This window comes from Psammomys obesus, unplaced genomic scaffold (assembly GCF_907164565.1).
Source record: "Psammomys obesus unplaced genomic scaffold, mPsaObe1.curated_primary_1811, whole genome shotgun sequence".
Lineage (NCBI taxonomy): Eukaryota > Metazoa > Chordata > Mammalia > Rodentia > Muridae > Psammomys > Psammomys obesus.
Genome location: NW_026590654.1, coordinates 43440 through 64559, shown reverse-complemented (window position 1 = coordinate 64559; position 21120 = coordinate 43440). Strand labels below are relative to the sequence as shown.

Sequence of the window (21120 nt, the reverse complement as noted above, 5' to 3'; positions counted from 1 at the left end):
TTTAATGAAAATCTAAGCGTTTTAGACTGGGTGCTAAGTTTGATTGAGGATCTGTAATTTTGAGTTTGCATATTATCATTGATTTTTAAAACCAGTATTTAAAGGGAATAGCTAACTAAGTCATGATTGACGTTTCGGCTTCGCTGGCCCCATGGATGCTTTGGCTTTCATTTGTCTGTAGAAAGTCCTGCATTTAACTCCTTGTCCTGAAGCAGGTTTCGCTGAGCTGCTGGGCCTTGGCAGTGGGCGCCTTTGAGGCTTAGAAGTGTCTTAGGATTCTGTCGGCCAGCTGCCATGTCTTCTTTTGAAGCACTGTGACCGTCAGCAAGAAGATCCTGGGGAGCTTCTGAACCCCGAAGGCACCTGCTACCACCGCTCAGTGAAAACTGCTTTAGAGGCAGAAGCAGGTAAAGAAATCTTGAGAACGTAACACCGGAAGAAAAATACGGGCTAAAACCCAGCCCAAGACAGTGATTTACCATTGGACAGCAATATAGGGGCACGCTCAAGTGCTTTCTTTGTAGCTGGTCATCTAACTTGTTTAAAGTGTTTGTTGTCCTAAGCACGAAACTAATTCTGCTAAGATTTTTATTACACTTATGAAGGTTTTTTCCTTTTATGAATCTGAAGAAAATAAGTGACAAAGAACCTATCAATTCTCAGTGTATTGAAATCCTTCCTCGTGCAGGCCTGTAATCCTAGCTACTTGGGAGCTAAGGCAGGACCTGCCTGAGTTCATATGGAGAATTCCTCAAAAAGGAAGAGAGGAACTAATCACTCCAGGCTGGCATGAAGCCTATAAACTGAGCACATGGGAGGTAAAGGCAGGCAGAGCAGGAGTCCAGGTCCCACCCCAGCTACACAGTGTAAGGCTAGCCTTGGCTGTGTGCGAGCTTGTCTGTTTCCTTTGTCAGCCACAGTGCAGGAGGCACCTTCAGAAGTTGGTTTACTAGATGGGCACTTGAGCCTTTGGGGTGACTGTGTTTTCTAACAAATTTTGCTTTAAGATCATAAAAACTGAAAAAGAATTATGAAAAACATTGTGTGGCTGTTAAAAAAGGAGATACATGCATTATGTATTGTGTTGTTGTGACTGAGTTTGTCAATATTCTCTTCTTTTTTTGCAGGTTTCCAAGCAACAATCAGTGCTCCTCATATGGTGAGTCAACTTCGCTCATCTGCTCGTGAACAGGTCACATTTTAGTAGATCATTTTACCAAGAGGGACAAATTTTGATTTTTTTTCTTTTCTTTTTTGAGATATAGTGTCTCCCCCTGTAGATCAGGCTGGTCTTGAACTCTCAGAGCGGTACCTGCCTTTAATCCGAATTGCTGGGATTAAAGGTGTGCACTTTCATACTTAGCCAAACATTTTATCTTATGCTTGGTATTTAGAAGGACTCTTCTTGTTAGAAGCTGCTGTTATTAAAGGTTTCAGTGTTTGTTATTAGTACCTGTAACATAAATTGAATATGGCAAAAAGTCAAGTAAGGGAGAGAGTATTTTATGTAATACAGTGGCTTCTTTCTGTGTGAGTCTTCCTGGGACGATGCGAATGAACATCTGTCCACTGCAGTCAGGCTCCTGCAGCAGACCAGGAACAGTTCCAACCAGCAAACTTGGTGATTTAGTAGTGAGTGAGGTTTGTTGGAGTTACTGAGATGCGCCTGGTGACTCTGGTGACACTGTCACGGCAAGGGCCATCTAAGCATGCGCTGGAATGCACAAAAGATAATACATCTAGGAGCCCTGCGGCTCTATCAGAATCTTCCCCTGAAATTACTCACAGCTCATAGAACCTTGAGGAGAGGTGAGCAGTCTGTTACTTTTTCTGAGCTCCTAGAGATTTTGGAGCCTTCCTTTCCCCTCCAGTGGGGAGGTGTTCCAGCTCAGAGGAAATAGCTATAATACCATGCTGTTGGGACTTCAAGCTTTCACAGTTTTTTTTGGAAAAGTCTTTAGGGAATAGTGATGGAAAACAGGTGGAAAGATAATGTGACTTTGAAAAGACCTATTTGAAGTGATGTGGTGTTTTTGATCTATTGGAAATTTTCTTGGGTTTTAAGTATCAGTTTCTTGAATTAGTACTACATTAGATTTTGGTGAAGAAAACATTAGCTTTCTTATTCTTTTCAGGTATTTAAGTAGGAAAAGCTCATGTGGAAGCTTAATTCTAAGTAAATTCTATTAATTAATACATGTGTTTATAATATACTGAAAATACTAAAAGAAAAATAGATGCTTAAAACAGTATAAAAATATAGGAGCCAAACAAGCGAAAGTCCTGATCATATTTTTTTAAAGAAACGTTTTTTTACTACATATTACATTATTTTTCTTTATTATGTATTACATTACTTATTTATCCTGGGTGTGGGGGGACATGTGGAAGTCAGAGAACAACTTTCATCGTCTTTTCTCCTTCCAGCGTGAATTGAATTGAATTGAATTGAATTGAATTGAATTGAATTGAATTGGGGACTGAATTCAGGATGTCAGGCTTGGCAGCAAGCACTTTCACTTACTGAGCCAGCTTGCCTGCCTAGATACGTCTTGCAACTCACAAATACAGAGCTTTTAGAATTGGATGTAGTAGTACATACCTCCCAGCCCTTGGGAGGTGGAAGCAGGAGGATTGTGAGTTTGATGCCAGCCTTAGCTATGTAGTGACAAGATCATCCTGAGCTATGTAGCATTACTCTGACTCAAAAAAGGGGGAAGAAGGTTGTAGAGAAAAATGTTAGAAACTAAGTTAAAAGGAGAAAAACAGAAATATTTACACTACATACGATAAAATAGGAAAATTTTCAGTAAGAAATATGCATAACAAACACATGATTTTAAAAGGTGTATTTGTTATTTATATAGTACCCTGCCTGCACGTACACCTGCACGCCAGCAGAGGGCGCCAGGTCTCATTACAGACGGCTGGGAGCCACCATGTGCTGGCTGGGAATGGAACTCAGGACTTCTGGAAGAGCAGCCAGTGCTCCTAACCTCGAGTCATCTCTCCAGCCCACAAAAACATGTTTTTATGTGTGTCCTTGAAATTAATTAGTAAAAGGCCATAAGTACTACAGAGAAATTGATAAGGGAAAAGATTGACAGTTTATTGAGAAAGAAATGCAGCATTATTAGTTAATAAAGGAAAAGTCATCTTCATGGAAATTCAGTATATTTCAAATTAGTGTGAGTGAAGGGCCATTTTTTCATCTGCCAGGTTACTTTACAATGGAGACAAGAAGTTGCTAGTTATATTCTGTGTGAATGTGTGTGTGTGTGTCCGTGTATACATATACCATATACACAAATAAGCAAACACTGTAACTGTTAAGAAAAAGAATGTAGACGTTAGTACTGTACATAAGTATATACGCACATTTTCCCATGGGATCAGAGTGATAAGAACCAGGTGACTAGAGGCATAGGTATGAATGAATGAGACTGAGGCTGTCTTTGTAGTCTCTTGATCTGTGATTAATTTCTTTATTGTTTCCTTTTTAACAATAGAAAAAGAAGACTGCTTTATGTATTATATATTCAAAAAATTATTCCAAACTTGCAGATGGAGTGAAGCACTATTCCGAATGAGACCTGTGTATAGGTACAGAAGCCAGGCCGGGTGACTCAGGCCTGTGACCTCAGCACTTAGGAGGCTGAGGCAGGCGTGCAGACTTGCACTTCTAGGTTATATAATGAAATTGTGACCAAACCCTCCCCCAAACAAAAACAAACAAACAAAAACATTGTCTGCAAGCCAGGCAGTAGTGGCACAGGCCTTTAATCCTTGTACTTGGGAGGCAGAGGCAGGTGGAGATCTGAGTTCAAGGCAAAACTGTTCCCTTTTGGAGACAAGAGTTTGTGGACCTTGAACTCAACAGTTTCCTGATTCTACTCCAGGTACTGGCTTGCACCAGGCCCAGCTTAGGGAAACTTAATGGAAAAGAAAGACTAATGGGAAATATTGGGGAAGCTAATATGGGAAAGGAATAATAAAATATTTATCAATGTAATGATTGAACTAGGCAAAGATCATTGGTGAAGCCAAAGCCATTAAAGGGGAGACTGTTAAAGAGACAGAAAATATTCCTGTATTCTCAATGTTGATCATTAGTACAAGGAGAACAAGGGGTGGATCAGCCTGTCTACCCTGCTTCCTGGTATGAGGCAATGCGAGGCACACAGCAGGAGCACCGTGAGCTCTTAGAAGGCCTTCATCAGAGTCTAGCCTCCAGGATGCCTAGAACATGGGAACAACTGGACAGGACCTTTTAAACACAGTCAGGCCATGGTTGAGGAGAGTTGAGTGAACATTCCTCCTGCAAATAGATGAACTTGGAAAGGACTAGGTTGGAGAAAACCTGTGAAGAAGGTTTGGGGAACAAGAGAAGAAGGTGGTGTGTGAGGTACTGCGAATTCATAGTTGATGGCTTCCTTACATGTCACAGGGTGGTCTGGGTGTGGTGTCCTGGGTTTTGGCATATACACACTGAAGTAAATAGGAGTGAGGTGGCAGTCATGATGCCTACTGTCTGTTTTTCCATGGTTTGGTAAAAGTGTGGTTATGATTCTTTTTTAAAATTTATTTATTTTATGTGTATGAGTGTTTGCCTGAGCGTATGTCTACCTGCATACTTGAGCCATCTTTCTAGCTCCTTTGATGGTGATCCTTTAGCATTTAGCAGGACCTCAGACTTTGGGAAACGGAGGAATAGCAGAATTCTAGAATTCTTTTAGTCATGTTCTCCAAATGTTATTTTACCAGGTTTCTTTTATTCTTTTCTTCTCAAATATATGGATATGTATAATCTTCCCTTTATTACTGAGTTCTTTGGGAGTCTGTTGCTGGCATAATAACTTTTCCCTGAAAAAGAGGGAGGGGGAGGCATTCGGTCACATCGCCACCCATCATACACTCTCCAAGCTCTAGAAACTGACATTGTTGCAGTACTCAGCCAATTTATTGATCTTAGTTTAGAGTTTTTCAGTTGCTGTCATGAATCCTGTTGTTGTTTTGAAACAGGGTCTAACTGGATGCCTGGAACTCATAGGCTAACTCACCTGCCACTGCTTCCAGAATGCTGGAATTGAAAGCATGCACAGCTGTGCCCATCTGAGAATGTATCTTATAAGCAAAGAAAGTCGTGTACATCTTATTTAATTATGCCTTTTTTAAAAAAAGATTTATTTTTTTTTTAATTAGAAAATTGTGTGTATGTGCTTTCACATGTGTGTGCTTCACACTTGGCACTGGTGTTATAGGCAGTTGTGAGCAGCCCCATGTGGGTGCTGGGAACCAAGGTTGGTCTTCTGTAAAGCGGCTAACTCCTAGCCGTTACTCCAGTCCCTTTTATTAATTTTTTAAAATTAATTAGTTTATTCACTTTGTATCCCAGCTGTAGCCCCCTCTCTCATTCCCTCCCAATCCCACCCTCTCTCCCTCTTCTCCTCCCTTGCCCCTCCCCAAGTCCACTGTTAGTAGAGGTCCTCCTCTCCTTCCATCTGACCCCAGCCTATCAGGTCTCATCAGGACTCTCTGCATTGTCTTCATCTATGGCCTGGTAAGGCTGCTTCCCCCACCTCAGGGGAAGGTGATCAGAGAGCCAGCCACTGAGTTCACGTCAGAGACAGTCCCTGTTCCCCTTACTCCCAGGGAACCCACTTGGATACTGAGCTTTCCATGGGCTACATCTGTGAAAGGGTTCTAGGTTATATCCACACATGGTCCTTGTTTGGAGTATCAGTCTCAGAAAAGACCCCTGTGGCCAGATTTTTGGTTCTTTTGCTCTCCTTGTGGAGCTCCTGTCCCCTCCAGGTCTGCTTTAAAAGGAAGATTGAGGAACATTTATTAGTACTATCGTTTATGTACTTGATTTTTTTTTTATGAATGCAGGACACTTATGTTAATATAATATACTCCAGTTTGGATTGTTTTCTCATCATTCATTATGGGTTGTGCAGTTTTTGCACAGAAGATCCCAGAAATGATCTATCCCAGCAGAGGCTTTAATGTTAGTATGCCCCTTTATGGCAGGTGTTAGCTTAGATGCTTGACTAGGGGTTGGTCATGTCTTCCCACCACAGACTTTTCTGAATGGTACTGTAAAGTTGATCTTCTTTTTTCATGAATAGGGATTTTGATGAGTAGCTTGAGATTATTTAAATACCTTGTTACACATCAAATGTTAATCCACAGCTTTTAACATCCAATTGGCCATTTTGCCTGAATCATTATCACTGAAGGGGTTGCCCAGAGACCATTTATCTAAAAATGGTTTGCTCTCCTTCCCATACGTTTATATTATGTATCCCCACAGACTCCAATACATATTTTGTAATGTTTTATTTTATGTGTAGGGATGTTTTGCTTGCATGTACTGCTTGGGTGCATGGTCCCCAAAAAGGTGAGCAGAAGGAACTAGCATTAGAGTTGGCTGTGAGCTGCCTTGTGGGTTCTGGAAATCAAACTCAGGTCCAGTGCAAAAGCAGCAAGTGCTCTTAACTGCTGAACCACCTTCACAGGCCCCTGGGTGTGTTTCCTAACAACTAAGTCTGCTAGTGGGTATGTATTGCTACCAGACTGAGTTATCTCTACTAAGGACAACACCAGGTTTGAAGGCCAGCGTTTGAGATGCTGTTAATCCCTCTTCCTACATATTGGAAAAGCACTCAAATGTAAGTTTAAAAAAAGAATGGAATAAGGAAACGTTTATTTCTTGGTTTGGTCTAAAGCATAATTGGTGGAATCTTATTTTTAATATATATGTTTGTGTACCATGTGCACGCCTGGGGCCCATTGAGGTCAGAACTGGACTCGGGGGTGGTTGTACCAGGTGTGGTACTTGGAACCTGTCTCTGCAAGAGCAGCAAGTGCTCTTAACCTCAGAGCCATCTTTGTAGCATCTTGGTAATTTTTTTTATTGCTGCGAAAAAACACCATGACCAGGCTACTTATAAAAGAAAGCATTTAATTTGGGCTTCGTGGTTCCAGAGGGTTTGAGTCTGTGATTCGTGATGGGGAACTTGGCAGTAGACATGCAGGCATGGTGCTACATCTGATCCATCACAGAGAGAGACGGGCCTGGTGGTGGTGGAACATGTCTGTTCTTAGTACTTGGGAGGCAGAGGTAGTTGACTCTCTGTGAGTTCCAGGCCAGCCTGGTCTATAGAGCTATAGAGCAAGTTCCAGGATGGCTAAGGCTACACAGACAAACCCTGTCGGGAAAAACCTTAAAAAAGGAAAGAAAAGAGAGGGAGGAAAGAGAGAGTTAACTGGGTTAATTGGGAATGGCCTGAGCGTTTGAAACTTCAGAACCCACCCAGTGACATCCCTTCTCCATCAAGGCCACATCTCCTAATCTTCCCAAACATCTCCACCAGCTGGAGACCAAGCATGCAAATATAGGAGCCTCTTAGGGACCATTCTCAGTCAGACCACCACAGTACTATAAACCTAAAAATATTATTTTATCGTGGTTTTTGTTCTGTTTTGTTTTCTTTTAAGAATTTAGCATAAGCTGGGCAGTGGAGCCAGAGGCAGGCGGACCTCTAACTTAGAGGCCAGCCTGGTCTACAGAGTGAGTTCAAGGAGAGTCAAGGCTACACAGAGGAATCCTTCCTTGAAAAACCAAAAAGAACAAGAAAATAATTTAACATATGCTAATTCCTCTTTTGTGTGTTTTTTGTTTTTTGAAATGGGGTCTCACTGTATGGTCCTGTCTGGCCTAGAACTCACTATGTAGACCAAGTTGGCTTCTGCCTCCTGAACAGCACCACACCCAACACTTTTTATGACTTTTATTAAGAGTGTTATTATCTTACAATTGTATTTGATAACTTTTTTTTTGTTATAGAAGATTGCAGCTAACTTAAGTCTTTTCAATATTGATATGCGGTCTAATGCATTCATACCCAAATATAATCTAAGCTATATAAAAGAACACACAGCTCTTTAAGTACTGAATTTTCCTCCAAAATATACTAAGTGAAACAGTATTTGCTTTTACATAAACAGTGAATATTACAGAAAAATTGCATGAAACTGGAAACATTAGTTGCCTTCAGAGAATAAAACTGGACAGTGGGAAGTGGTTGAAGGCTTTTCACTGAAAATCGCTTTTTAAATTTTTTTCTTTGAATTTAATTTATATAGTAGTTACTTAAAATTACAAGAGCACTTTAAATGTAGGAGGTTAATTCAGCAAAACTGTCTTTTGCAATTACTGGGGCGTCAGTATGGTCCCATTGTCTTCAGAGATGGTAACAGGAGAGACTTTGGTAGAAAGTTGCCAGTTATACTTGTACCAGGTGTGTGAATGTTTGCTTAATTTTCTTCCGCAGCATGCATATGCGCTAGAACTCCTGTTTGACCAGTTGCATGAAGGTGCTAAAGCCCTTGATGTAGGGTCTGGAAGTGGAATCCTTACCTCGTGTTTTGCCCGGATGGTAAGAACTTCATTCTACCTGTGATCTTAATAGAGATGTATTATGTGATGTAGCTATGGGTTCTTTCTATAGTGGTTTGGATTTTTTTTTTTGTTTGTTTGCTTATGTTCTATTAAGATGGTAATTTTAATATTTATCATTTTAGATTATTGTTGCAAGAGACAACCCAAATTGTAGTACTCAATAAGAATTTATTTAACTTACATGATGGAAAAGCCTAGGACCTCCCAGGCTGGCTTTAGATGGCCAGGCTGTATTTCATTTTATTTTATTTATTTTGTTTTTTTGAAATAGGGAGGGTCTCTCTATATAGCTCTGACTATCCTGGAACTCAGTAAGTAGACGCGGCTGGCCTTGAATTCACAGAGGTCCACCTTTCTCTGTCGCCTGAGTGCTGGGATTCAAGGCGTGTGCCACCATGCCTGGCCAGTGTAGGCGTTATTACTGATTGGTTTCTCTCTGGGTGTGGATTTGCTCTTGTATCTTTCTGCATGTCAGCATCATGATTAGACAACCTTTACCCTGTGATTCCAATATGGCAGCTCAGTGATTCAAACTACATTCTGCTAAATTCTCATCTGACGGAAAAGAATTAAATGGGCCTGGTTTTCAGGTATCTGGTTTAGGTATCAGGTATCAGGTTACCTGTTTCTCAAGAGTGCAGGTAGAGCCTTTCCCTTAGAGGAGCTGGCAAATGCCATGTTCACTGTGCTCCAGAGTTAGCACCAGAGGCTTATTTGCTGAAGCTGCCCAGAGTGTAAGCTGGGATCCACTGACACAGGTGGGGTGAAGGTTCCCCCGTGCTCAGAGAGTCCATCAGGTTGATTTTGAGAAATGCTGTGTCCAGTGGCCACCTTCGAGTCCTGGCCTACTTAGGCTGAGATGTGTGCATCTGTCCAGATTAGAATGTGTGTGGCTGTGCAGTGGCTCCTGCATTATCTCTCTAGAGATGAGTCTTGTCTAAGTTTTTTTCTTGCAGTTAGCTAAATATCTCAGGCTGTGAGGTGCACTGTGAGGTGTCACCAACTTCGTTTTAAGGTGTTTTGTATGTTTTACAGAGTTTTAAGTCCTCAGAACTGGGTGTCAGGAATTCTTTTATTAAAAGCTGGAAATAGCATTTAAGTAACAAGTAGTGCTCTAGTGTTGAGATGTTATTGATTTCAAAGGAATATTTATTTTTTAAGTTTTTTCTTTGAGGGGGCGGTGACATGATGCTCAGCAGGTGAAGGCCCTTGTTTCCAGTCTTGACAACCTGTGTTCTCAGACCTCTGGCCTCACTGTGTGTGCCATGGCACACGCCCCCTACACAAAAAATAAGTAAATAAATGTAGTTGTAGCTAGGCAGTGGAGGCGCACCCCTTTAATCCCAGCACTCAGAAGCAGGTGGATCTCTGAGATCAAGGCCAACCTGGTCTACATAGTGAGTTCCAGGACAGCCAGGGCTACATGGAGAAACCCTGTCTTGAAAAACCAATGAACAAACAAATGAATGGATGAATGAAATTACGTATATATAATAAAATAAATAAAAGTTTTTTAAATGTTTTTTTTTTTTCAAAAAGTCTCTGAGTTATATTTTAAGAATGATACTGTTTGCCAAGCATTTACTAGTGCTTGTCAGTATTCCAAGTGCTTATTGTGTGTTCTTTTGTTTCTTGTATCCTCTATGTGCTGTAGACCCTGTTTTGTAGTTGAGGAACATGACTTAGAGAATGTTGGTTTATGTGTCTAGCGTCAGGCAACAGTGATGAGTGATGAAATTCAGATAATATCCAGAAGTTTGTTGAGATCCTTTATTCTATTAACATTTGTAATTAGTATTGACATTTAAGTCCTTTTTATGTATTTATGTATTTCTTTTTTGAGACAGGGTCTCATTATATGCCCTGGCTGCCCTGAAACTTGCTCTGTAGACCAGGCTGGTTTCTACTTTAGAGATTCACCTGGCTCTGCCTCCTGAGTACTGAGGTTAAAGGCGTGTACTGCCATGCCTGCCTTCTGTATTTATGTATTTTCATATTTTTCATTGATACCAATAGAGTTGGGTATAGAAATACAGGGGAAAAAAGTCATAAAAAGAAGTTCGTGACACCTCACAGTTTGCCTCATGGTCTTAGAAATGTAGAAAATCCCACTTCACCATTTATTTGTTTTTGTTTTTTCTTTTGAAACAAGATCTCAAATAAAACCCAGGCTTGCATCAAATTCATTCTGTAGTCAAACTGGCCAGCCTCCTGCCTCAGCCTCCCAAATTATGGGAAGATAGGCGAGTTGCCATAGTGTCTAGCTTTTTAAATTTTTTTATGTAATATTTTATCTTTTTACTTTATTTATTTGGAGACAGGGTCTAGCTATGTAGCCATGGCTGGCTTGGAACTTGTTAATGTAGACTAAGCTGGCCTCGAACTTGTACAGATCTGCCTGCAGATAGAATTAATTATGTACCCCCATGCCTGGCTCAACAGCTCAATAGTTTTTAAATTACTCTTTTAGCTAGAGTTCATACAAACTAAATATTGGTAGTTACATCTCCCCTCAAAGTTCAGGATTTAAACATTTATTATTATTATTTTGGTTTTTGGAGATAGGATTTCTCTGTATAGCCTTGGCTGTCCTGGACGTGCTTTGTAGACCAGGCTCTCCTTGAACTCACAGAGATCCGCCTGCCTCTGCCTCCCTGAGTATTGGGATTACAAGTGTGCACTACTGCACCCGGCTGATAATTTATTTTTATTTTATGTGCACTGGTGTTTTACCTACATGTATGTCAGTGTGAGGGTGTCAGATCTTGGAGTTACAGACAGTTATAAGCTGCCATGTGGTTGTTGAACCCACATCTGGGAACTGAACCCGGGTCCTTTGGAAGAATAGTCAGTGCCCTTCACTGCTGAGAGATGTCTCCAGCCCCTCTTTAGTTTTTTTTGAGACAGGGTCTCACCGTAGGGCTGTGGTTGGAACTCGTGTATAGCCTAAGCACCGCCTCTGCCTCCTAAGTGCAAGGACTAGAGAGAGGCCTGTGCCACCCACCGTACCTGACTAAGCTCTGGATTTAAAAATTTGAAATCTAAGAGAGATGCGATTTTCTTAGCATTATAAGTTTTTGTAATTTATTTTAACTTTATAATTGCTTAAATAAAATTACTCAAGAATTTGAAAAATGTTGTATATGGTAATTACGATAAACTGAGTTTAACAGATGAAAGACTGAAACTTTATTTCTCATTGCAGAATATGATTTTAAGTAAGGAAACATTTTAATGATACTTCAGGAAAGCAAATTTAGCCCTGTGGACTCCTGAATTATTCTTTGCTTTCCAGGTTGGACATAGCGGAAAAGTTATTGGAATTGATCACATTAAAGAACTAGTAGATGACTCAATAAACAATGTCAAAAAAGATGACCCGATGCTTCTGTCCTCGGGGCGAGTGCGGCTGGTTGGTGAGTAGCAGGAAACTCATGTTTTCATTTGTAGAAGAGCAGTGCTTAGAGCTAAGAATTGCATCCTCCACCTTCCCTGAGATCCTGAGTAGAAAAAGCAGCTTATTTGTGTCCATTTTAATGGGCACGTAGCATTGCCTTGCTTATGATCTCAGCTTGTTTTCCTCCTTATCATCGGGGTTGAAGTTGTTTTCATTTTGCCCATTTGGATTTCCTTTTTGTCGAGTGCCTGTTTGGCCATTCCAGTTGCTTGTGTTTGTCTCTGATACAGGTATTGTAGTGATTCGTCTTTGTTGCTTTACATAAATTTCTTCTTCCCTTGGTGCTGTGCGTTTTTATTTTGTTGCCACCTTCTCTCTCTTTTTTATTTGGCTTTTGATCGAACCCACGGCCTTCCACATGCTACCTGCGTGGGTGCAGGGCCACTGGGCTGCACCAGCCCTTGTGCTGAATAGAGACTCTTAGCTGCAATGTCGTTCCCAACATTCTCCCTCTATGTCTGAGGGTCTGTGACGTCAGGAAGGTCTCTTCCCTCACTCCATTTTTAACCTCCTGTGTTATAATTCTTCACAGCAAGTCTGACTCGCACAGATTTTCAGGGTGTAACTTCTTTTTCAGTGGGTGACGGAAGAATGGGGTACCCTGAAGAAGCCCCTTATGATGCTATTCATGTAGGAGCTGCAGCACCCGTTGTGCCCCAGGCAGTGAGTTGAGTTTTTGTTGCTTTTATTTGTGTGTTTTGCTCCACTGGAACTTAAAATGTTTTTATGTAGCAGTGTGGCAGGGAGTTGAGAATATCTGTAGACTTCATGCATTCTAGTTGACACTAAGTGCTGGTAGTATTAGATGGAAAGGAAAGCGTGGAGAGGATTTGGCAGAGTAGGCAGGGAGATGTCGGTGGAACTTGAATGGGTCTAAGAGTCCTTGAAGCCTCTAGCTCGGCACTCAGGTTGTTTCTACAAAGTCTTAGCTCAGTGTGGATTAATAGGAATTATGCTTGTCGGGCTTGGGAATGGCAGGCGGCATAGAAGGAGCTCAGTCCTATAGTAGAGCTGAAGCAGAAATGTGGTGTTGAGAAGATAGAGACGAAAGAAGTGGCTTTGGGAGCAAGACTGGGGGTGAAGGGAGAAGTCTCGTAGTTTTCATTGTAACTGTTAGAACTCAGGAAAGTTATTCAAAGGCAACTCAACATTCAAGATTACTTAAAGAAATTCTAAAAAGTGGGTCAGTGGTGGTGCACGCCGTTAATCCCAGCACTTAGGAGGCAAAGGCAGGCGGTCTCTGGCCTACAGAGCAAGATCCAGGGCAGCCAGGGTTACACAGAGAAACCTGTCTTTGTGTAACCCTGTCTCAAAAAACAAAACAAAAATTAAAATGGAAGAAATATAATTTGATGATCAAATTTTAACTGAAAGCAACCTTCTCAGGGGAAAGACTATCCAAAGTCAGATTTCTTTCCTGCTGGTTTGAATAACAAAGGATAGCATATGATTTAACCATGTTCAGACCAGAAGGGTAGTCTGGTTCTGCCTTCATAGGGTTGTCCTCATCATCACACTAAAGGAGTCCTAAATGCAATCATGTCCTTAGGATTCCCGTACCGTTGTCTGAGAGATGCTCCATATTGCACGGTAATAGGATAGCAGTAGCTTTTCCGTACTTTTCCCTTCTTCGTCTCCCCTTCTGCAAAGACCTGGAACATGGTATCCCATCATTAGAGTTCTCTGTTACAGTGGGTTCTCAAACTTGTTAACTTGTTGAGCTCTTTAGTTGTACCAGGCACTCTTGTCAGGTGCTATACAGACAGAGATGAATGTAACATAGTTTCTATCATCAAATAACTTGTGGCTTAGAGGGGGAGGCTGAGAGAGAAATGGTTAGGTAGGGAGTTGGTTACTAGAATTGTACTGTTTGTTCAACCAGGAGGGAAGGGGAAATATGTTTTGGAGGGGAGGAGGCCCAGAAAGTGAAGGAGCAGCGTTTAAGTCACTGTGCACTACAGTGAGTCCATATAGTGGAGGGAGGTCTGGGCCCTCTGTTAGGAAACCCAGTAACCTAGGGTGTGGGTAGGGGTGCAGTGAGTTACATGTGAATGCTGTGCCACTTGTGAAAGCCTCAGCCACCATAGGTTGTGCTGTGCTCACGGAGGTCCTGGAGTCAACCCCCAAGGACACTAAGAAGGACTAAGTGAAGGATGTGAACATTCCTCAACAGCACTGTGAGACGGCTCTGGCTGTTCACATCTGTAACTTGGTGCGTATGTGGTGTTTTTTTTCTCCCAGCTAATAGACCAGTTAAAGCCTGGTGGAAGATTGATATTGCCAGTCGGTCCAGCAGGAGGAAACCAAATGCTGGAGCAGTATGACAAGCTACAAGATGGCAGTGTCAAGATGAAGCCTCTCATGGGGGTGATATACGTGCCTTTAACAGACAAAGAGAAGCAGTGGTCCAGGTGGAAGTGACTTTCTCTTCTGCTCTTTCTTCCACACATTCAAGGTGAAAGGGTGTGCACTTTAAGACATTAGCCTACAAGAACTGTTTTTGGTGGCTTCCTTCATGCTACTCCATTAAAGCATCAGAAACTCATCACATTAAACGTGTGACAAGTGTTGCATGGTCTGAGATCTGGTTGGCACAGCTGATCTGATTTAAGAGGGTTTCTTTATCAGACACTATTTCCCTGCATATTTATAAGTCATGTTTATAGCTGCTATATATAGGTATGGAAATAAATACTTTGATCTGGAAAATAGACCATAGTTTCTTACCTTGTTCACTCCCTCTGATACCACTGTGAAAAGGAGAAAAAAAATATTTGGAAAAGGGAAAGATACTTGTCCCAGTTTTTAACAAATATCAGAATCCCAAAGAGGACAGTCTGCCTTTTGAGTTGATTCTTTGGGTCAGTTCCTAAGTGTGCATGGGTGATACAGTTTCAGAGCCATTGTAAGAAGTAGATGTGTCAGCATGCCGTAGATTAGGCCAGCCAATTTTGAGCTCTTGTGGTTAAGTTTGGGGAGAAGAGGGATTCCAGAAGCCGTCCAGTGAGGTGCACCAGGTCTCAGAGCCTGCCTGGAAGGTGTGCAGCACAGCGCTGTCCTCACAGCCCTATCGCGTGCTCAGGGCCACTGTGTCAGCTGACTATGTCCTCTGACATCTCTTCTTTTTCCCTTTCCTTCCCTCTCTGCCCTGACGGGGAGGAGGGAGGACAGCATATTGGAGCACTGTGGCCAGGTGCTTGAAGAGGTGTCCAAATAAGGATGGCCTGACCGTGGCTTTGCCTTAGAGGCTTTCCTAGTTGCTAGGATTCTCATTTGAAGAGACTTTTGCTCTGTTTTGTTCTTTTTAATAATTGGCAATTTTAAGTACAACAGAACTTTTAATTTTGTGTTCTGTAAAGAAAACAGGCACCTTTGAATGACTTTGCGTGTGCATGTATGCATGTGTTTGCCACAGCATGAGTGTGGAGCTCAGAGAACAACTTGGAGAAGTCAGTTCTCTCCTACTGTGTGGAACTTGGGGCGGCAGGGGGGTGTAGGGTTGAGCTCAGATTCTTAGTGTAGACAGGAGGTGCTCTCACCCTCTGAGCTATCTTGCTGGCTCTTGAATATTTAGTTGCAAAAGTAATAATCTCAGTTGCTTAAAGTGGTATTTCACTCTTGGGTTTATGGCCATCCATGAATGTGTTAGACCATCTAGGAAGCACACCCTTAACAAACAGAAACCAACTCTCCACCTCCCTACAGCTGCTTAACAATAGCTCGCTTTCCTTGTGCATGCTGGGGCTTTGTCTAGCTTGAGGTGTTCCTTGCCTTGTGCATGCTGTCATGGTCTCTGAGAGTTCAGTGTGCAGCCGAGGCTGCCCTGTTGTATCTGGAAAAGTTTCCTTATAGTCATCCACTGCCTCTGACTCTTAGAGTCTTTCCAAACCATTTCTGCAGCAGTACCCAAGCCTGGGGGCAGGTTGGGATCTCCTGTTTAGGCTGAGTTCTCACCCCACAGCCACTCATTCTCTGCATGTTGATTAGTTGTGGGCCTCTGTTCGTTGCCATCTACTGCAAAAAGGAACTTTTTTGAGGAGGTTTGAAAGATGCATTAGTATATGGGTATAATGAGAAGTCATTAGGCATCTATTTAATACTATGTTATGTTAGCAGAATAATAGTAGATTCTCCCCTAGGGCCTATGACCTGTGTAACCAGAGGCTTCAGTCTGATAAAGGTGCCAGGTGTGGACTCCACCATGTGGAGCAGCCCTTACATTCAGTCAGAAAGTGCTTGCTGCTCCCCTGACACTCGTGTCACCCTGCACCAGGGAGTGCACTAAGCAGTCGTTGCTGTAGCTCTCAGAGCACAGCTAGATAAAGCTGAACGCCTTCCCGTGCTAGAAGAGCCAGAAGGGAGACGTTGTACGTCAATACCAGCTTGAGCTCCCCATAGTTGTGGACCAAGCATGTGATGCTTCCGCAGTAGGGTCCCACAGACAGTTTCTGTAAAGTTACCCAGGGCAATGACGGCCCTAGCGAGTAAGCCCCGCTTCATAAGAAGATACTTCTTTCCGTTGTAGATGTTTTGGACAAACCCCCCCCCCAAAAAAAAAAAAAAAGCCTGCATCTTTCTGATTCAAATAATGCAAATAAACCTTAGAAAGGGGATTAAACTGTTAGGAAACATTTGTGGATCTGAGGTGTTATTACCTCGTAGTACACCTTTTCATTTTGTTCTTAAATGATAGTATGTATTATTCAGTATGACTAACATAGAGCTATTAGAACTTAATACAACAAACTTACAGGGTTGTATAACTGACTATATTTAACATATACAGCCATTTTAAACAGCCTTTCTAAGTTTTAGGCATGCCACTTTTTATTGTAAATGATTTGTATGTATACATCAGATAAACAGAATGTTGAACATTGGGGAAAATTTGTAACTAGAAAGTTGAAGCCAGGCACGGTGGCACACACCTGTAATCCCAACACTCTGGGAGGCAGAGGTAGATGGATCTCTGTGAGTTCAAGGCTGTCCAGGACAGCCAAAGCTATACAGAGAAACCCTGCCAAAGCAAACAAACAAACAAAGAAGTTGAAGGGGATCTGAGAGAATTAGAATATGTGAAGTTTCCTATGTGTACACAGGAAATGTCAGCTTTTCTTTGTACCCTAAAATTTAAAATTCCAATTTAGGAGCCTAATTTATATATTGATTTTTTTTTTTTTTTTTTTTTTTTTTGGGAAAATATGAACAAACTCCACATGTGTCCCATCTGGAGATCATTAGTAGATTACTTGCTTAGTATGCATAGGCCTTGAGATTGATCCCCAGTACTCCCCTAAAGAGAAAATGTAATGGAGAAGGATGTTTGGAAATGGGTTATGTTGTTGCTGGGCATTAGGATTTATTTATTAAGTATTTAGTGTCTTGAAAGAAATAAATACAAATTTTATGGTTTAGTATCCTAATTCATGCTTTAAAAGGTCCAGGTGAACCGTGTGAATAGAGCAAGTGACTCCTCTGTAGCTGATACTCTAACATCTTCATGAACTACTCATGAACTACGGTAAACACTGTTCTGTGCTAATTATAATACTGTCGTTAGAAGACTATATCAGGAGGGAATAGAGCTGATGGATAATCCAGTGTCTAGAGAGGTGCTCTGGCTTATAAAGTACTTGCTGTGCTAGAAAAAGGGCCCGAGTTTAGATCCTGGGCACCACGTAAAAGCTGGCTGTGGTGGTGTGTCTGTAACTCCAGCACGGAGGGAGTGGGGAAGGGGGAGACAGGTGTATTCTGTGGGTTTACTAGCCAGGAAGCCTTGCAGCTCTAGATTCAGAAAGAGAGTCCATGTCAAAACAATAAAGTGGAAAGTAACTGAGGGATTTACCAGACACTACTCTCTGGCCTCTATGTACACCACACACTCACACACCATTCACGGACACACTCACGGACACATGCGCATATACACACACACCAGTATGTAACGTGAGAAAGGGCTTACTAGAAAATAGTTTTCTTGATAATGTTTGTAAAACGCAACTTAAAAGGCACATTATTTGCTAAGTCTTGAACCCAGGACCTCCTTGGGACATGAAAGCCCTCACCTCATGTCTCTTCCACATCCATAGCTTTCACAAAGCATTCATCTTAGGTTTTGCTGAGACAGGTTAGTAGAGGAGTACAGCACTCCTGAGCTTCTGCCCAAGGCCAGCTCCTGTCTCTGTGTGTGCTCCTCACACTTTCTCTGCGCACAAGTATGTCATAGTTTCCCAAGTCATTTGAGATTTAACTGCAAAATCATACTACTTTATCCCTACAGTAGTGCGTGTTTAGTGATGGTTTTGTTACCTAAGTTCTCTTCAGAAGAGACTATTGATGGTTTTGTTTATTTTCCCATGTTTAATGGCTTCATTGAGGTAGAATTTATACGCCACAGTTTACCTTAGACTCGTTTTTATTCCTTCCTTCCTCTCACTGGCAGTTGCTGGTCCAGTGCTGCACGTGGCTGAGTGAATGGTTTCTTTGGAGCTGGTAAAGCTGCCTTAGGAAATCAGCCGACAGGTATAAAATGCCTACAGATGATTCCTTTTCTCCAGTTTGGGTTGCAGTCGGCCCATTCTGCCAGTGCTAACAGACTCTAAGCAAAAGACTACTTTACCCAGAGTTGTGAATATAAGTATTAAAAAATAAATGTGAACTCTAAATGTTTAAATTATCATCTTATAATAAATAACATTAGCAAGATGATCCTCGACAGAAGTCATAAATTCTCTGAGTTTTTCTTTGCCTCAAAGAAAGAGGTTTTACTTTTAGAATTACAAAACAGCGTGGGCGTGTGGTTTCCGACTGTGTGTGGAGTAGCATGGAAGATGCTTGCAGTGACTGGTGTCCAGTTTGCTTTGGCTTGGGGCTGTATGTGCTTTCATTTCTCTTACTGAATTGCTTGGAATCTTCATATTTTGCTGACTTGAATGTTTTGTCTAAATGGATCAGCGCCAGTTCACAGCATGTAACTCCTAATTAGATTTTTCTCTTTTCTCCCAGGTATGAACTGTAAAAGCAACATGAGCTTGACCAGTCTATAACATTGCAGTGGATTGCTCATCTCGGTCCTTAAAGCATTTGAAAACCAACAGCATCAGCTTGTTTTGGACTTCGTTATACTCTTATTTTCAGCATGAAAATGTGTGGTTTTGTAGGGTTTCCTAATTCAAAGAGGTGCAGAGCCAAACTGGTAGAGGCTGGCTGCAAAGCGTAACTTTGTGTGTGGTTTTAACACGCCCACATCTTACTTTAAAAATATTAAAAGAAAGGGTTCTCCAACTGGAAAGCTTCATTTGTGATTTAGTTTTGAAGAGTGGCTTTGCTTTTCTTGGACACTTAATTCAGTTCCAATATTATTTATCAGATTTCTTTTGTGCATCAGATAACACCACGTTCATAAGTTAGGTTTCTTGGTAGCTAATATTTGTTAGCTGCTACTAAGACAATAGAGATGAGCTTTCTTCTTAAAGCTTTTGTTGTGGCGTCATAGGATAGCATGTTGTAGATACAGTCAGCTGCTGTTACCCTAAAACTAGGTGTTTGTAAATACTGAAACTTAAGACGATGGCAGGTGGTCCCCCCAACACAGCTGTTCAGATTGGACATCTCTGGTGTAACTTTCCTCTCTGAAAATGATAGGAGGCTTGTAGCTCACCCATCGTTTTTTTGTTTCTAGTTTGCTGCTGATAATGTATCTGCATCTTACACTGTAAGCTGCTGCGTCCCTGCACAGTTTATGCAGTGCTGCTTTGCCAAATAAAATTCAAAGCAAAAGAAGCATTGGTGGCCTTTGAATCTATAAGAGCACAGGTCGACTAGGTCCAGATGCTGCCCACAGTCCCGGGGGAAACTTCCTCTTCCACCGCTGTGTCCTGTGGAACCCTAGGAGGGAGCATGCACTGCATCCATCCACAGTCTGTGGCTGCAGTTCCTCAGGACAGCGGCTGGGCGTTCATTGTTTCTCTCCGCCCTGCTAGCCCGGGCTTGCTGTTCCCTAGGAAGTGCCCAGTGAGGGAGTGGGAGGCTTTAGTGTGGGGAAGATTGTGGTTGAGAAATACACATACTGAAGTCCATGTCTCATTTATAAATAGATCTGATAATTTAATAACTGAAATGTGTCTGTGAAGGAAATAGCACTGTGAGGATCTTACTTAAATACAGTTTTATATTTTCTAAGAATTTCATTTTTGTGAAGATTCTGGAACTTGGGCAGATTACAAGCTCCCAGTAAGTGGGCAAGCACTCCCGCGAAACCTTCCCTCTATGTGGAAGGGCTCATGGTTCCTACAGCAAGATTCTGACTGTGTGAGAAACCCTTCCCCACTTTTCGAGTTTCAAATCACTACTTTAAAAAGTCACACAAACATCTCACAAGTGTCTCTTCTTGGCTGAAGTCAGTCCCTGGAAACAAGTATGCTGTGGTCCTGCAGACTTGAAAATCTGAACCAGCTTCGGTTTGCTGCCGGTTGTTTTGGAATCCTGTCAGGGACACTGGTGTCCAGGATGCAGGTCATTTGAAGTATGTGAAAGTCAACAGTTAGTTCAGGCTTTAAAGCAAGTAAACTCTAAACTTACCCACCAGCCGGGATCCTTGGTGGTCATCACACATCTCCATATGCAGCTCTCTGCTAGGTTTTGGAATCCACTCCAGGAGTTTGCAGCCTAGTTGAGGAGACAGTTTATAAATAGGCACCATAAACTGTCACCCAGTTTGTACAGGGAACACTGTGCCCGAGTGTGTTCTTGGACTTCACACTTTTAGGAGGTGAAACTAGAATGTTGAATAAACAGCCAATTTTAACAGCATCACTAAGCAGGTAGAGATAGACACAATGGCTTTATGGGGTCTGAGCCCTTTAAAAGAGTCGAATTCATGTCTGTGCATAGAAGAGGTAAGAAATATCTCACGTTTAGTGTGCATAATTTCCAAAGCATTGTGTTTTCCTTAATAGTTTGCCTGAATATACATAACATAAAGGGCAATGAAGATCCTTGGAGAGGTTCTAGGTAGTGTGATCTTGTGAATAAATTATTGGGTGGCAATAAGCTTATGTCAGGATTCAGTCTGTTAAGGGTTGCTGTTCTTTCCATCCAGGAACAGCACAGAACAGCACTTGAGGAAAGTAACTTACAACCACTGTCAACATGAAACTCCATTCCCCTAGTAGCTGCCGTTGTTTTATATTTGTTT

General features: G+C 41.8%; 1 protein-coding gene across 4 annotated transcripts in view; it reads left to right on the top strand.

The window, feature by feature from the left end:
* Nucleotides 1-19706, top strand: part of Pcmt1 (protein-L-isoaspartate (D-aspartate) O-methyltransferase) — a 34045-nt gene extending 14339 nt beyond the window's left edge. For 2 of the 4 annotated variants that reach the window (XM_055608063.1, XM_055608066.1), the window contains exons 3-8: nucleotides 1128-1159; nucleotides 8340-8444; nucleotides 11763-11883; nucleotides 12502-12587; nucleotides 14166-14335; nucleotides 18930-19706. In XM_055608063.1, coding sequence (XP_055464038.1) covers nucleotides 1128-1159; nucleotides 8340-8444; nucleotides 11763-11883; nucleotides 12502-12587; nucleotides 14166-14335; nucleotides 18930-18942 — 527 coding nt within the window. In that variant the 3' untranslated portion in view covers nucleotides 18943-19706. Of the gene's footprint in view, nucleotides 1-1127; nucleotides 1160-8339; nucleotides 8445-11762; nucleotides 11884-12501; nucleotides 12588-14165; nucleotides 14388-18929 lie in introns of all 4 variants that reach the window. The other 2 variants (XM_055608065.1, XM_055608064.1) reach the window with 2 other exon arrangements.
* The last annotated feature ends 1414 nt before the right edge of the window (nucleotides 19707-21120 follow it).